At 67.4% G+C, this 15,496-nt stretch overlaps 1 protein-coding gene across 1 annotated transcript in view; it reads right to left on the bottom strand.

Moving 5' to 3' along the window:
- ITPR3 (inositol 1,4,5-trisphosphate receptor type 3) overlaps positions 1-15,496 on the bottom strand; it is a 67,145-nt gene that overhangs the window by 26,260 nt on the left and 25,389 nt on the right. The window contains exons 3-16 of the mRNA XM_054721937.1: positions 13,834-13,955; positions 10,958-11,044; positions 10,114-10,272; positions 9,870-9,968; positions 9,566-9,649; positions 7,537-7,683; positions 7,266-7,361; positions 6,718-6,768; positions 6,403-6,572; positions 5,564-5,663; positions 4,069-4,229; positions 3,404-3,545; positions 1,729-1,890; positions 850-1,022 (exon numbers count right to left, since the gene is read on the bottom strand). Coding sequence (XP_054577912.1) covers positions 850-1,022; positions 1,729-1,890; positions 3,404-3,545; positions 4,069-4,229; positions 5,564-5,663; positions 6,403-6,572; positions 6,718-6,768; positions 7,266-7,361; positions 7,537-7,683; positions 9,566-9,649; positions 9,870-9,968; positions 10,114-10,272; positions 10,958-11,044; positions 13,834-13,955 — 1,753 coding nt within the window. The remainder of the gene's footprint in view (positions 1-849; positions 1,023-1,728; positions 1,891-3,403; positions 3,546-4,068; positions 4,230-5,563; positions 5,664-6,402; positions 6,573-6,717; positions 6,769-7,265; positions 7,362-7,536; positions 7,684-9,565; positions 9,650-9,869; positions 9,969-10,113; positions 10,273-10,957; positions 11,045-13,833; positions 13,956-15,496) is intronic.

The following is a 15,496-nucleotide window of genomic DNA, read 5'->3' as shown; positions in this document are numbered from 1 at the left end:
GGGGGGTGGAGGGGGCGGCGGGGAGGGCAGCTGACCTGGGCTGGGCAAGGGTGGGGGGAGGGGGCAGTGAGGAGGGTGGCTGACCTGGGCCGGGCAGGGGGGGGGTGGAGGGGGCGGCGGGGCGGGGGTGGGGGGGTGCCGACCTGGGCCGGGCAGGGGTGGGGTGGAGGGGGCAGCGGCGGGGCGGGGGGTGGGGGGGGTGCCGACCTGGGCGGGGCAGGGGTGGGGTGGAGGGGGCAGCGGGGGGGGGGGGGGGTGCTGACATGGGCCGGGCAGGGGTGGGGTGGAGGGGGCAGCGGCGGGGTGGGGGTGGGGGGGGGTGCCAACCTGGGCCGGGCAGGGGTGGGGTGGAGGGGGCAGCGGGGCGGGGGTGGGGGGGGGTGCCGACCTGGGCCGGGCAGGGGTGGGGTGGAGGGGGCAGCGGGGCGGGGGGGGGGGGGTGCCGACCTGGGCCGGGCAGGGGTGGGGTGGAGGGGGGCAGCGGCGGGGTGGGGGGTGGGGGGGGGTGCCGACCTGGGCCGGGCAGGGGTGGGGTGGAGGGGGCAGCGGGGCGGGGGTGGGGGGGGGTGCCGACCTGGGCCGGGCAGGGGTGGGGTAGAGGGGGCTGCAGGGAGGGCGGCTGACCTGGGTCGGACAGGGGTGGGGTGGAGGGGCCAGCGGGGAGGGCGGCTGACCTGGGCCGGGCAGGGGTGAGTGGGGGTGGAGGGGGCAGCGGGGAGGGCGGCTGACCTGGGCCGGGCAGGGGTGGGGTGGAGGGGGCAGCGGGGCGGGGGGATGTGCCAACCTGGGCCGGGCAGGGGTGGGGTGGAGGGGGCAGGGGGGCAGCGGGGCGGGGGGGGGGGTGCCGACCTGGGCTCCCGGTTCCTGCGCACCAGGCTGACGAAGGTCTCCACCTCGGTCTTGGTGATGTGCTTCTCCAGGAGCTTGCGGTTGTTGTGCAGCAGGGCGGTGATGGTGTCCTCGGCCAGGATGTCGTAGCCGATCTGGGACTGCATCATCCCGAACTGCTTGGCGATGTGCTCCTGCGGGGGACGGGCCGGGGTCACGGGGGCAGCTCTGCCCCGGAGCGCTGCCCCGACGCCGAGACGGGGACCCCGACCCCAGGACAGCGGCACCCGGGAGCGGAAGTCCACACTGGGCAGAAGAGGGGGCTGTACGATACCAGAGGCCCGGCGCACGATTGAAATCATGCGAGGAGGCGCCCCGAGGGGGCTGGGGCCTGCGCTGACTCACAGCGGCCCCCCGCCCCCCTGCCTGTCTCCGCTCCGGGGCCGCCCGAGCCACCGCGCCAGCTCGAGCAGGGCCCCTGCCTGTCTCCGTCTCCACTCTGGGCCTCACCTGAGCGCGCAACCTCCTCCTGTCTGGTCGTGACCCGTTACGGAGTCCCAGCCTAGTTTGCATGTTATCTCTTTACAATATAGATATTGAGTGTGCGTCGGTCTCCCTCCGGGTCAAGCCTCCGCGAGGGAGGGGCCTTGCCTGCAGGACCAGCTACATAACTGGGCCCGGTGCCGAGTGAAGCGGCAGGACCCCTGTTCAGACTTCAGAATCTCAAGACGGCACCGGAGCATTAACCAGCCCGAGGCCCCTCTGGGCAGAGCCAGGTCAGCGCCCAGGAAGCCAGCCCACAGTCTGGTCCCTGTCGAGGCCCCAGGGAGTCAGTGGGCGCCGTGGGCGCCTCAGGAAGTATTTGCTGGGGGGCGGGGGGGCGGGGGCAGGCCAGCGCACCTGGTTCTTGCGGTAGTCCTCCTGGGAGTGCCGCAGCACCCGGTAGCAGAGGCGGAACATGTGCTGGTAGGGGGCGTTCTTCTGGTCCGACAGCTCCTCCAGCCGCACCAGGGGGCCCTCACCCCCCTTGTCGCGGAAGGGAGCCTTCAGAATGCCAAAGATCTGGGGGAGCAGAGAGCGTGAGGAGGGATCTCCCACAGTGCCTGTACCCCTAATTACCCAGGAACCCTAAGCCCCAAACTGCCCCTGCCCCAAAGCCACCCCACATTCACCCGCAACTGATTCTAAGCTGAACTAAAATACATTTTTTTTAATTGATTTTAGAGAGGAAGGGAGAGGGAGATAGAAACATCGATGATGAGAGAGCATCATTGATCGGCTGCCCCCTGCACACCCCCCAGTGGGGATCGAGCCCGCAACCCGGGCATGTGCCCTGACCAGGAATTGAAACCATGACCTCCTGGTTCATAGGTCAAACCTCAACTGCTGAGCCACGCCAGCCAGGCAAATTTGATGCAGATTGGGTATCATTGCTACTTTTCTTAGGCGTGATAACCGTACTGGGTCCTTATTCTTAGGAGGCGCACGCTGAAAACTTTAGGGGGAGGTGCACCGCTTTGGGAATGCGAGCGTGGGAGGGATGCTGGGCCGAGCTGCCTGCAGCCCAGCTGGCCATGGGCGGGCCCTGTTCACGTCACTATTCTTGCAATACTGTCTCAATATTTGAAAACTTGCATAATAAAAGTTTAGGGGAAAAAAGCACAAGTTCTGGACCCCACCTCCTGAGTCCCACCCTGCCCTGCTGCCTGCTGGCGAGCTGCTCCGTGTGCCTGTGTCTTCCTGAGAAATGGGTGGTAACGGGCCCTCGGGTTGAGAGGATCACGTGAGCCAGTGCACGCAGGGCCGCGGGCAGTGCCTCGCACATGCTAAGTGCTCAATAAGTAGACTTTGCAGCTCAACTGGGGGTGGGAAAAGGCAAACGAGAGGCCCAGCCCTGGCTGGTGTGCTCAGTGGTTAGTGTCAGCCTGGGAACCAAAGGATCTAGGGTTCGATTCCAGGTCAAAGGCATATATCTGGATTGCAGGTTCCATCCCTGGTCCTGGTCGGGGCACATGCAGGAGGCAGCCAATCCATGTATACCTCTGACATTGATTCAATGTTTCTCTTTCTCTCCTCCCCTCCCCGCTTTCCCCTCTTCCCTACCTCCTTTCCACTCTCAAAAAATCAATGGGAAAAAATACCCTCAGATGAGGATTAACAAAACAAAACAAAACAAAGGCTCACTTTCCCAGGTCTGCGCCCCTGGCTCCCTGGCCCCCCTTCCCAGGTCTGCGCCCCTGGCTCCCTGTCCCCCTTCCCAGGTCTGCACCCCTGGCTCCCTGTCCCCCCTTCCCAGGTCTGTGCCCCTGGCTCCCTGTACCCCCTTCCCAGGTCTGCACCCCTGGCTCCCTGTCCCCCCTTCCCAGGTCTGTGCCCCTGGCTCCCTGTCCCCCCTTCCCAGGTCTGCGCCCCTGGCTCCCTGTCCCCCCTTCCCAGGTCTGCGCCCCTGGCTCCCGGTCCCCCTTCCCAGGTCTGCACCCCTGGCTCCCTGTCCCCCCTTCCCAGGTCTGCACCCCTGGCTCCCGGTCCCCGGCCCTTCCCAGGTCTGTGCCGCAGGTCATGGTGGTCACAGCACCTGCTTGAGGATGTTCTGCTCCCTCATCAGCTTCTGCCGTTCCCGGTTGGGCTTGGTGACCATGATGTCCAGGACGTTCTGCCCGTTGTTGGGGACGTCGCTGACGAAGAACACCAGGTCCTCCAGCAGCTGGATGACAAACCTTCACAAAGGGCAGGAGAGTGAGGTGCCGCCCTGGGAAAGCTCCCCGGACCCGCCCGTGCTCCCGCCGCCCTCCGGGGGCAGCCAGCACGTCCCCACACACAGCTCTCCAAGCACAAAGCCCACCCACTTCCCTCCCCTTCACCCTGACCGGCTCTCAAACACACCCCGCAGCCCGCCCGCCTGCCCGCCCCGGGACTGAGACGCGCAGTCCACACCATCGGAAAGGGCGCAGCAGGGCACGGGCGGGCGTCTGGCGCCAGCGGCTCTGCGTTTCCATTCCGCCACCTACGCGCTGCGTGACGGTGCACAGCCTCTCCACCTGGCCCCGTCCCTCATCAAACCCGGCCCGTTCCGGGAGTACGTGAGCAGCGAGGCAGGCCGGCCGGCCGGCGCCATGGGGCAGTCCTCCCCTCTGCCTCCCGCCCCAGCCCGCCGGCCGGCTTCTGCTCGGTGGCTCCGTGGTTCACAAACAGCAGACCCGGGAAGACGGCCGGGAACCTCAGCAGCCTCCCTGCGCCCACCTGCGGTCGTTCTGGCTGATGAAGCCCTCGTTCAGCTTCTCCACGGCGCTGGCCAGCATGGAGCTGGCATCGTTGGCAAAGTCCAGGTCTCGGATCTCAGACACGGGAACCGACACGATGGCAAAGGCCTCCTTGTCCTCCTTGGTGGGGCAGGTGCCCAGCTGCAGGGGCAGGAGTCAGCCAGGGCACTCAGGGGCAAGCCTGGGCCTCGGCCCCAGCCCCAGCCCCAGCCCCAGCCCCAGCCCCAGTCAGCCCCAGGCCCAGCCCCAGCCCCAGCCCCAGCCCCAGGCAGCCCCAGCCCCAGCCCCAGCCCCAGGCCCAGGCCCAGTCCCAGGCCCAGCCCCAGCCCCAGGCAGCCCCAGCCCCAGCCCCAGGCCCAGGCCCAGGCCCAGCCCCAGCCCCAGGCGGCCCCAGCCCCAGTCCCAGCCCCAGCCCCAGTCCCAGCCCCAGCCCCAGCCCCAGGCCCAGCCCCAGCCCCAGCCCCAGCCCCAGCCCCAGCCCCAGCCCCAGCCCCAGGCCCAGGCCCAGCCCCAGTCCCAGCCCCAGCCCCAGCCCCAGCCCCAGGCCCAGCCCCAGCCCCAGCCCCAGCCCCAGCCCCAGCCCCAGCCCCAGCCCCAGGCAGCCCCGGCCCCAGGCCCAGCCCCAGCCCCAGCCCCAGCCCAGCCCCAGCCCCAGGCAGCCCCAGCCCCAGCCCCAGCCCCAGCCCCAGCCCCAGGCAGCCCCAGCCCCAGCCCAGCCCCAGCCCCAGCCCAGCCCCAGCCCCAGGCAGCCCCGGCCCCAGGCCCAGCCCCAGCCCCAGCCCCAGCCCAGCCCCAGGCCCAGGCAGCCCCAGCCCCAGGCAGCCCCAGCCCCAGGCAGCCCCAGGCCCAGCCCCAGCCCCAGCCCCAGGTGGCCCCAGGCCCAGGCAGCCCCAGCCCCAGCCCCAGGCCCAGCCTCAGCCCCAGGCCCAGCCCCAGCCCCAGCCCCAGGCGGCCCCAGGCCCAGCCCCAGCCCCAGCCCCAGCCCCAGGCGGCCCCAGGCCCAGGCAGCCCCAGCCCCGGCCCCAGCCCCAGCCTCAGCCCCAGGCCCAGCCCCAGCCCCAGCCCCAGGCGGCCCCAGGCCCAGCCCCAGCCCCAGCCCCAGCCCCAGGCGGCCCCAGGCCCAGCCCCAGCCCCAGCCCCAGCCCCAGGCGGCCCCAGCCCAGGCAGCCCCAGCCCCAGGCAGCCCAGCCCCAGCCCCAGCCCCAGGCGGCCCCAGCCCAGGCAGCCCCAGCCCCAGGCAGCCCAGCCCCAGCCCCAGCCCCAGGCAGCCCCAGCCCCAGGCAGCCCAGCCCCAGCCCCAACCCCAGGCAGCCCCAGGCAGCCCCAGCCCCAGCCCCAGGCAGCCCCAGCCCCAGGCAGCCCCAGCCCCAGGCCCAGCCCCAGGCAGCCCCAGCCCCAGGCAGCCCCAGCCCCAGCCCCAGGCAGCCCCAGCCCCAGGCAGCCCCAGCCCCAGCCCCAGCCCCAGGCAGCCCCACCATGAGCCGGATGGGCCGCTCCTCCTCCACGTCGATGGGCACGTTGGTGCTCTGGATCCACGTGTTGGTGCAGAGGTGCCGCAGCCGCACATACGAGTTCCTGCAGGAAGGACCCGCGTGTACACAGCACGCCCGGCGGTCTGCCCCCAACGCTTCCCATCTCCCCCCGACCAGACGGGCCTGGGAAGGTCCCCTCCGGTGAGGAGCCAGAGGGGTGACAGCAAACACGCAGGCCCTGCGCTAACTGCTGCGCTGGCCCAGCCCCGCGCCTCACCCACGCCCACGCCCAGAGCTCTCCGAAAGTCACTGGACAGATGGGGTGTGGGCCATGCACCCCCGTAGTGTGGACGTGCATGGTTTCACCCGGAACGCGGGGCTATGGGTATGTAATGTAAGGGCCTTTCTGCAATAGGAAGCAATCTGAACCCCAAAGCACCTGCCCGAGAGCTGCAGCCAAGGGGCCTGGCCCTTAGTGCCTGTGTCCTCTCATCCACGCTGGTGAGGGGTACACGGGAGTCCCCCCGGACGGGGCATGTGCTTGAGTGCCCTACGAGGGCTAACGCCCGATTGACACCAGGAGCCTCCTGATGTGACTTATGTCCTAGAATCTCAGGGTTGGGGGCCTTACAGTCAGGCCGCCCCCCCCCCCCCTACCCCTACCCAGACCCACTGGGGCAAGCAGCCGTCAAGAACACTGGAGAGAAGGCGTTTTGATGGAGCAGCACCCAGGCCCGGCACACGACACGTGTCCAAGGGTGGCGAGCGGCCTCCTCGCTCAGAGCTCAGCCCCAGAGGCACAGCCTGCAGGTCCTGAGGCCACGGACACGGCGCCTACCCACCGGGGCACGAAGGAGTCGGTCTTTTGCAGCGTGGTGGGGTCCAGCTCAAAGAGCGAGGCGATGTCGTTGCCGTGGGGCACAGCCACGAGGCGGTACTTGATTTTCTCCCCGGCGTTGCGACGACCTGGCCGGCCCTGCACACCCGGGGGAGACCAGCTCAGGCAGGAGCCCTCCTCCTCTCGGGCCCCTGGACCCCGGCATCCCACCGAGAGGCCTCCCCCTCCAGCCACCTCCCGGGGTCATGGGCCCCTGCCCGCCCACCCCCGGAGCGATCACGCCGCTCTCCCCGGCCCGGAGCCCCGCACCCATCCTCACCACTCCCGCCGCCTTGGGGTCTGAGGCATCACCCTTGTAGCTGGGGTTCTCCTAGAGAGAAACAAGACGGGGAGCTCTTCGACACCAAGCTGTACCAGTGACACCCCCACACGCACCCCAAGTCAGGTATGTCCCCCAGGGGTGCCCACCTCAGCCCCGAAACCCATGTGACTCCTGGAGAAGCCGCCAATGAGAGCCCCCAGGCCCCGCCCTCCATGGGCCTCCGGAGCCCCACAGGTGAACACACTCACACACACACACGCACACGCACACGCACACGCACAGTGCCCAGTCCATGCGAGCCTGTGCCACACGGACAGACGTGGATGCTGGGAAGTTGGCTCCCTATTGTACCTCAGTGCCGAGAACAGCCCCTGGCACGGGAGGGCACAGTCATTCTTACAGCTTAGTTACAGTCACGCAGTCACTTGGTATGTGCTAAACAAGCGCACGAGTGCAGAGAAGCAGGGTCCACAGACACGTGTCTGCGTGTGGCATGCACCAGGCACACAGCGCGTGCTCCCAGGATGCCGCTGCCTCCCACTCACCTCAGCAGCCAGGTAGTTGCCCGTGGCCAGGTGCTTGAAGCGGTACAGGCCATTCCAGTGGCCAGCGCCTCCACGGCAGGGGTCATGGTGGACGACCTGGGGTGCGGGGTGAGGCGGGGTGAAGCGGGGTGAGGCTGCCCGCAGGGGGTGCTCCGGGGGAGGCAGGGACAGGCAGGGCACTGGAGGGGCTCAGAGGAGGGGCAGGGACCACCTTCCCCTCCCCCGCAGCGATGGAGGAAGAGGGCGGGCCGGGCCGGAGCAGGGCTCTGACCTCCACCTCCCAGAGGGCGTTGGAGCTGGTGGCCGAGGTGGCGGACTGGCGCAGCGTGGTGCGCAGGAACACCTGCAGCTTGCCCTTGTACTCGTCACACGTCAGGAACTTCTCCTGCTCCGCGTGGAACAGCCGCACCACGTCCCCCTGCGGCGGCAGGGCGCGGCTCAGGAGGACCAGGGCCTCCCGGGCAGCCTACCTGCCTCCCAGGCGGGGCTGCTGGCTGGGCCCCACGGGCTCCTTCCAGAACCGGCCGCAGACCCCAAATTCAGAGCCCCCTCAGCTGGGCAGACACGCTCTTACCCAGCGCCCTCCCAGCCTGGATCGCCTCCTCCCAGTCGGTACCCCTGGAAAGGCCCACCGGCTCCACAGGCCAATCCCACGTCTCCCCTCCGTGAAGGCAGGAGGGGTGCCCGCCTGGCGGCATCGCTCCCCGGCCTTTCCGCCCAGCTCTCCGCTCCCCGCTGGACTGAGTGGCTGCGGTGCAGGGACGGGGCCTGGTCATCGCCACAGCTTTGCACACTGAGACCAAGCTTGGATCCTGGCTCCGCTTTCCGAGCTGCGTGACCTGGCTAAGTCCCTAACATCTCTCAGCCTCACTTTCCTCTCCTGTAAAATGGGAACGCTGTGACCTCCTTGCAGAATGTGGATCCTAGTTTGTATGACGAGGTAACACTACCCTTACCACGTGCCAGCTGCTGCGTGAGCCCTTGGCATGAACTGCTCACCACTCCGCGCCCTAGCCCTCCAGCACGCACAGCATTATCCCACTTTACAGGCGCAGAAACTCGGGCAGAGGTGGTACGTGTCCCGTCGATGGTCACGTAGCTCATGACAAACGGGGCATGAATCCGTGCCCTCACCTCTCCACCACACTCCCCACGCGTGCGGGCCACCCAGCAGGCCCTCAGGGCACGGCTGCCACTCCCGTTACAGTCACTGATGGCACATCCGTCCCCCTACACTGCGCTGGACACAAGCTCTCAGCAGCATCTGTGGAGTGAACGCCTCAGTGGGCGAATGCAGGGATGAAGGGATACACACAGGCTGGCTGTTACTATGGCAGAACCTGGTGCCCCTGTATCCGGGCAGTGCAGGGCGACAGCAAACACGGGTGGCTGTGTGAGCTCAGGTCACTTCCGAGCGGCCTGGAGTCTACCATCGGAGCCATGGGCCACGACAGGTTCACCCAACCACGTGGGCAGCCCCTCGGGACCAGCCCAGTCAAGTGTCCTTTTCCAAGCGCTGCGCAGATTTGGAGCTGGAGTGTGTAATCAGGGAAGGCTTCTGGGAGGAGTGGCACATGGGCTGAGCCTTGACTGATGTGTGGACGACATGCAGGTTTAAGAGAGGGAAAGGCACAGAGCAAGGGTAGGTGGGAAACAGCCTGGGAGATGGGAGGGAGGGGGAGGGTACGGCGGCCTGAGGGGGACAGGAAGGTCTGACAGAGCAGCCTGGCCGCGGAGAGAGGCAAAGGGAGCATCGCAGCCTTCTGAGCCTCCCGACGTAGCCGCTCCAGGGCCTGTCGCCTGTCTCTTTAACAGGCGTCACGGCCAGGTGTGCCGGCCGACTCCCCCATCTGGGGAGCCCCGCGCTCTGCTAGCCCTAACTCTGCCCGCCCCACACTGCCTGCTCCCCGGAGGCTGCGGTATTTCCCGGTCCGCTGCCCCCCATTCCCAACCCCCCACCAAGGCTCGCCCCTTCCGGCCTGTCAACCCCTGATGTCCTAGCGCCCACACCAGCTGGTCTAGAACCACGGCAGGGGGCAGGGGCCTGGCCCAGATCCACAGAGCAGGCGTGGGGGACGGGGCAGAGGCTCAAAGGATCTGGCCCACCCCAATGTGGGGGAACCCCAGGCTACTGACACCCCCTTAGCAAGAGAGCAAACTGGGGCAGCCAGGACTTGGAGAGTGGAGCGGGGGTTGTGAGGCCAGAGATGAGACGGGAGGGTCAGGCGGGGAGCAGCTGGTACAGGGGGAGGGGGACTGTGGGGCAGCGGCGGGGGGGGGGGGGGGGGGCCCGTCCTTACCCCTTTCAACACCTCATCCAGGTGGTCCCGGAACTGCATGAACAGGTTGATCTTCCAGCTGGTGTTGCAGTTCACAGAGTTGACCTGGGGAAGGTGGAGACGGAGACGGAGACGGTGACGGCAGGCAGACCCCGGCCGCTGGGGAGAGGGCCAGACTGCGGGCCGAGAGCGGGAGGGGAGGGCCAGCCCCGCACGGGCCCCAGCCCGCTGCCCTGGGGCTGCCAGCCGGTGCGGTGGGTAACGGGGCATGCTGGGAGACAGGCGGGGAGGGGTCACCTCCCCCCGAGTGCCCCGCGCCACTCACCTCCTTGCAGCCGGCATTGTCGCTGAGCTCGTAATTGCTGGCATGCAGGGGCTGCCCCGCGTTGACGGGGTTCAGGATCACCTTGTCCCCCACGACCACCTGTGGGGGCGGCGGAGCGGGTGAGGGAGGGAAGGGGCCTCCTGGCCTCTGGCCTGTTTGCCCCTCTAAGAACGGGACTGCCCTCCCGGTCCCCGGAGCTGGGGCCTGCGCCCCCCCCCCCCCCCCGCCCCAGCCGCGCCCTCACGTTGTCCCCGTTGCTCCGCAGCTTCCAGAAGGGCTGGATGAAGAGCCAGGAGCCCTCGTTGCCCGTGGCGTCCAGCGTCACCCGCATGGCGTTCTTCTCCAGCAGCGCCGGCAGCCGCTTGTTCACCGTCAGGTATTTGTTGCTCTTCATGTGCAGGAGCTGGGCAGGCGGGTGGGTGAGGGGCCCGCGGCCAGCCCACGGGGCAGGGGAGCCCACCGCACCCTTGGGCACAGCTGGATGCTCAGTGTCAGACACAGACACACGCAGTCACACACACAAACACACGCCCTAGCCGGGCACTGGTGATCACAAACATAGAAGCTACGCCCTGGCCAGTGTGGCTCAGTGGGTAGAGTGTCGGCCTGTGGACTGAAGGGTCCCGGGTTCAATTCTAGTCAAGGGCACATGCCCGGGTTGGGGGCTCGACCCCAGTAGGGGGTGTGCAGGAGGCAGCTAATCAATGATTCTCTCTCATCATTGATGCTTCTATCTCTCTCTCCCTCTCCCTTCCTCTCTAAAATCAATAAAAAAATATATTTTTTTAATAGAAGCTAGCACTGTTCTAAATTCCTTACACGCATCATCGCACGCAATCTGACGGCAACCCGCCACCGGCCTGGTTGTACAGACGGGGAAGCGGAGGCGCCGGGAAGGAACCTGCCCAGGTCCGGGGCCACGATGCGAACCCAGCCCGCGTGGCTGCATCTGTGCTGGTGGCCCGTGTGGGAGACACGCCTCGGACCCGGCGCTCGGCCACACACAGAAGCACATGCGCAGTCACAGAGCCGGCCCGGCGGCCCCCCCCCCCCCCCCCCACGGCAGCCGGGCGCCCGGAGGCGCTCACCTGGATCACGCTGCCGTACTTGACGACGTCCCCGTGCACCTTCTTGTTCTCCGTGTCGTTCTGCTTCTGCTCCATCTGGGCCGCGTGCTGCGCAGACACACACACGGTGGACACACGCACGCAGCTCCCGGCACCGGCCCAGGGCGACCCTCAGAGGCCGTCTAGTCCGCTCCCTCCACCTCTGAGGGGCTGAGCGGGGTGAAGGGCAGGCCCAGGCCCCTCCCTCGGAGGGTCATGCCAGCCCGAGAGCCCCGAGGCCCACACACCCTGGCAGACACCTAAGCTGAGCCTCACTACCCCATCTCACCAGACGCCTCAGGCCCCAACCGGGCGCCTGCCCCAGCCCAAACGCTGGCCGGGTGCTTGGTGCCCCTGCCTCCTCCTCCTCCCCCCCCTCTGTGGCCCTCCCTCCCAAAACTCTGTGTGCTCCCGGCCCACCGCCTCCAGGGAGCCTTCCCTGACTCCACCTCTGATGGTCCACCTGGTCCTGGGGGTTGGTTCGCAACTGGAAGCTGCCTGAGGGTAGTCTCTGTCCCCTCCATCAGACTGGGGTTCCTGGAGGTGGGGCCCTGTCCCCTCCATCAGACTGGGGTTCCTGGAGGTGGGGCCCTGTCCCCTCCATCAGACTGGGGTTCCTGGAGGCGGGGCCCTGTCCCCTCCATCAGACTGGGGTTCCTGGAGGTGGGGCCCTGTCCCCTCCATCAGACTGGGGTTCCTGGAGGTGGGGCCCTGTCCCCTCCCTCAGACTGGGGTTCCTGGAGGTGGGGCCCTGTCCCCTCCATCAGACTGGGGTTGCTGGAGGCTGGGGCCCTGTCCCCTCCATCAGACTGGGGTTCCTGGAGGTGGGGCCCTGTCCCCTCCATCAGACTGGGGTTGCTGGAGGCTGGGGCCCTGTCCCCTCCATCAGACTGGGGTTCCTGGAGGTGGGGCCCTGTCCCCTCCATCAGACTGGGGTTCCTGGAGGTGGGGCCCTGTCCCCACCATCAGACTGGGGTTCCTGGAGGTGGGGCCCTGTCCCCTCCATCAGACTGGGGTTCCTGGAGGGTGGGGCCCTGTCCCCTCCATCAGACTGGGGTTCCTGGAGGTGGGGCCCTGTCCCCTCCATCAGACTGGGATTCCTGGAGGCTGGGGCCCTGTCCCCTCCATCAGACTGGGGTTCCTGGAGGTGGGGCCCTGTCCCCTCCATCAGACTGGGGTTCCTGGAGGTGGGGCCCTGTCCCCTCCATCAGACTGGGGTTCCTCGGGGCTGGGGCCCTGTCCCCTCCATCAGACTGGGGTTCCTCGGGGCTGGGGCCCTGTCCCCTCCATCAGACTGGGGTTCCTGGAGGCGGGGCCCTGTCCCCTCCATCAGACTGGGGTCCCGGAGAGCCTGGGCCTCTGCGCCTTTCCTCTCTTTGGCCCCATTACCCAGGTCTCCTGACTGAGGCTGGGGGAGGGGGCTGTGGGGAGCCTCACTGTGTACACGTGCCTCTCACCGGCCTACAGCGTGTGGCTCTGAGTGTGTGTCGGTGCACAAGTGAGGGCCCCCGCCCAGGCCAGATCCCGTTCCGCCCCGGCCTGGGTCCGGCAGGGAGGAAGCCTGAGCGCCCCAGCTCAGCAAGAGCGACGGGGGATTTATAACAGCTCAGGCCCCACCTCAGCCCGCCCCAGCCCAGGTCACCCCTGCTCTCCTCTGCATGGTCTGGCTCCGGCCCTGAGCTGTCCAGAGAGGGCTGCCCAGGGTGCGAACTGGCCGCTGCCCCCGAGAAGCCATGAGCCACCACCAGCGCTCGCACCGTGCACCGTCCGTGCCCAGGCCCCACGGCAAACCACAGAGTGACCACAGACAGCCCGGCCCCAACCCTTCAAAACAAGGGAGAAGTGACGACTACTTCTCAAATGTGGTTCCTGGAGCCGGCGGGAACCCCGTGGGCAGCTGGGCGGGCTGTTCACGGCACCGTGGGGTCCAGCTGAAGGGCCGGTGGGAGCTGAACCCCCGTCCGCCCTCCGCTCACTGAGCCATGTGCCCTGGCATGGGCCGTGCAGCCTGGCGGAGGGCACCTTCTTCCCAGTGGCACAAAGGGGTCCTGTAGCTGAGCGGGCTGCTGGGAGGACACTTCTCCCCCCACCTCACCTCCTCCACAGCAGCCAACGCCAACCTCTGCGTATTGGAGTTCTAAAACCACTGGACTCCCCATGGGGCCCATCGGCTCTGGCGAGCAATGGCCCTGCATGCTGACGCACACACAGTGCACACCTGCACACACACAGTACACACCTGCACACACACAGTGCACACGTGCACATACACAGTGCACACCTGCACGCACAGTGCACACCTGCGCAACACAGTGCACACCTGCACATACACAGTGCACACCTGCACGCACACAGTGCACACCTGCACACACACAGTGCACACATACACAGTGCACACCTGCACGCACAGTGCACACCTGCACACACAGTGCACACCTGCACATACACAGTGCACACATGCACATACACAGTGCACACATACACAGTGCACACCTGCACGCACACAGTGCACACCTGCATGCACAGTGCACACCTGCACGCACACACAGTGCACACCTGCACACACAGTGCACACCTGCAAGCACAGTGCACACCTACGCACACACAGTCCACACCTGCACACACAGTGCACACCTGCACGCACAGTACACACCTGCGCACACACAGTACACACCACGCAGTGCACACCTGCGCACACAGTGCACACCTGCATGCACAGTGCGCACCTGCGCACGCACAGTGCACACCTGCACGCACAAAGTGCACACCTGCAAGCACAGTGCACACCTGCGCACACACAGTGCACACCTGCACACAGTGCACACCTGCACACACACAGTGCACACCTGCGCACACACCTGCAGCTTCTGCAGCAGCACCACGTCGGAGATCTTCTCCTTGTCCTGCTTGGTCTGCTTGGCCTTCCAGTACTGCTTCTGGGCCGAGTAGCGGTTCATGGGGCACACCTTGAAGAGGCAGTCTGCGGTGGGCAGGAAGGACACGGCTCGTCGGGGCTCAGGGCCTCCCCGCGCCAAACCCCAGCCTGCGCCCTGCCCCCCAAGCCCACGGAGGGCTGAGAAGTGGCATCCTCCGGCCCGGGACAGCGGCCTCCCGGAGACTGCCGGTCACTCCCCCTCCCGGTGGGACCAGGCCGAGGCCCCTCTTCCCCTGAAACCACCCCCTCCTCCGCTCTCCCCGCCGGTGTGAGCGAGGGTCACCTGCTCTCCCGAGACCTCTCCTCGGGAGTTCTCCCATCAGAGGGAAGCTGACCTAAGACAGGGCCGACCAAAGTCCCAGGGACATGGAGGGGACAGAGCCACTGAAACCATTTTCATTTGGGGAAGCACACAGACACGCATGAGTTTCCTAAGCCCCGACCCCAGAAGGTGTCAGCCTCCTGTGTGTAAAGGAGGCAAGTGCTGGAAGCTCCTGTTCTGGGGGGGGGGGGGGGGGGGGTGGAGGGGAGGGCGGGGGGGGGGGGGGGGGGGGCGGGGAGGGGGGGGGGCAGGGGGGGGGGGCGGGTCCTGCTGAGATGCCGGCACAGGAGGCTAGGCCTCTCCAACCAGAGCAGGGGCTGCGCGGTGAGGCAGTGAGCTCCCGTCACCGGAGGGACTCACACCCTGGGCCGGGGTGGGCTCACGGCCTCTGGGAGCCATCTCGTGCTCCAGGAGCATGGAACACGCCAGAAAGACGGGTGCCGGGCCCTGGAAGGGGGCCGCTGGGGAGCAGATCAGAGACGGGGAGCCCTCTCCTTCAGCCCCCCTCACCTCCCTCTGAGGAAGGCCACGGCCCTGCTCTGGTGAAAGCTGGCCATCCAGCCCCTGGAACTAAAAGTGAAACTAGCCCCGGAGCAGGCAGAGGCCGCTGGTACCACCGGGGAAACGAGTGAGTCCGAGTTCAGAGGAGACAGGACGTCCCTGAAGGGCGGGGAGGGGTGGGGAAGGCATTCCACGAGCAGTGGGGCAGGGCTGCCCTGCGGCCACCTGGGCACAGCGGCATGAGTGGGCATCGCTCCCAGAAGAAGCTCAGTTTGTGAAGGAGAGAGTGTGTCTTTACGGGGCTCCGCTCGGCCCCAAGCAGAGCTGGTGTCACCCCTCCGGGAGTCCCGCCTCTCCAGGCTGATGGGAGCTCCCAGGGCCCTGCAGGGACCCCACTGCCTGGGTAGAGCCACCGGCTCCCCGCAGGAGTCGGGGAAGTGGGGTCTCTCCAGGGGAGTTTTGGAAATGGGGGGCAATTTTGATGGAGGTCACAGTGGCATTTAGAGGGCAGGACAGAGACGCTGGCCCCGGCCGCACGCGTGCGGGAGGACAGCCGTGGCCTGCTCGGGGCCGAGGGCACAGACGGTCATGCCTGCATGGGTCTAGGAAACACTGACTCCTCCGGGGTGCCCTCCAATGGACACTGGGGGACACTGTCCTCTGTACAGTTCAAACTGTCCCAGGAGGTTTTTGCTCTTTCAGAAAAGGCGCCCCTCACGGCCCGCCAAGCGCCTGCTGCCTGCGAGGCCGGCCTGGCTGCTTC

Source organism: Eptesicus fuscus, chromosome 10, assembly GCF_027574615.1.
Source record: "Eptesicus fuscus isolate TK198812 chromosome 10, DD_ASM_mEF_20220401, whole genome shotgun sequence".
NCBI lineage: Eukaryota > Metazoa > Chordata > Mammalia > Chiroptera > Vespertilionidae > Eptesicus > Eptesicus fuscus.
The sequence above is the reverse complement of the archived record's forward strand: the minus strand, read 5'-3'. Positions and strand labels throughout refer to the sequence as shown.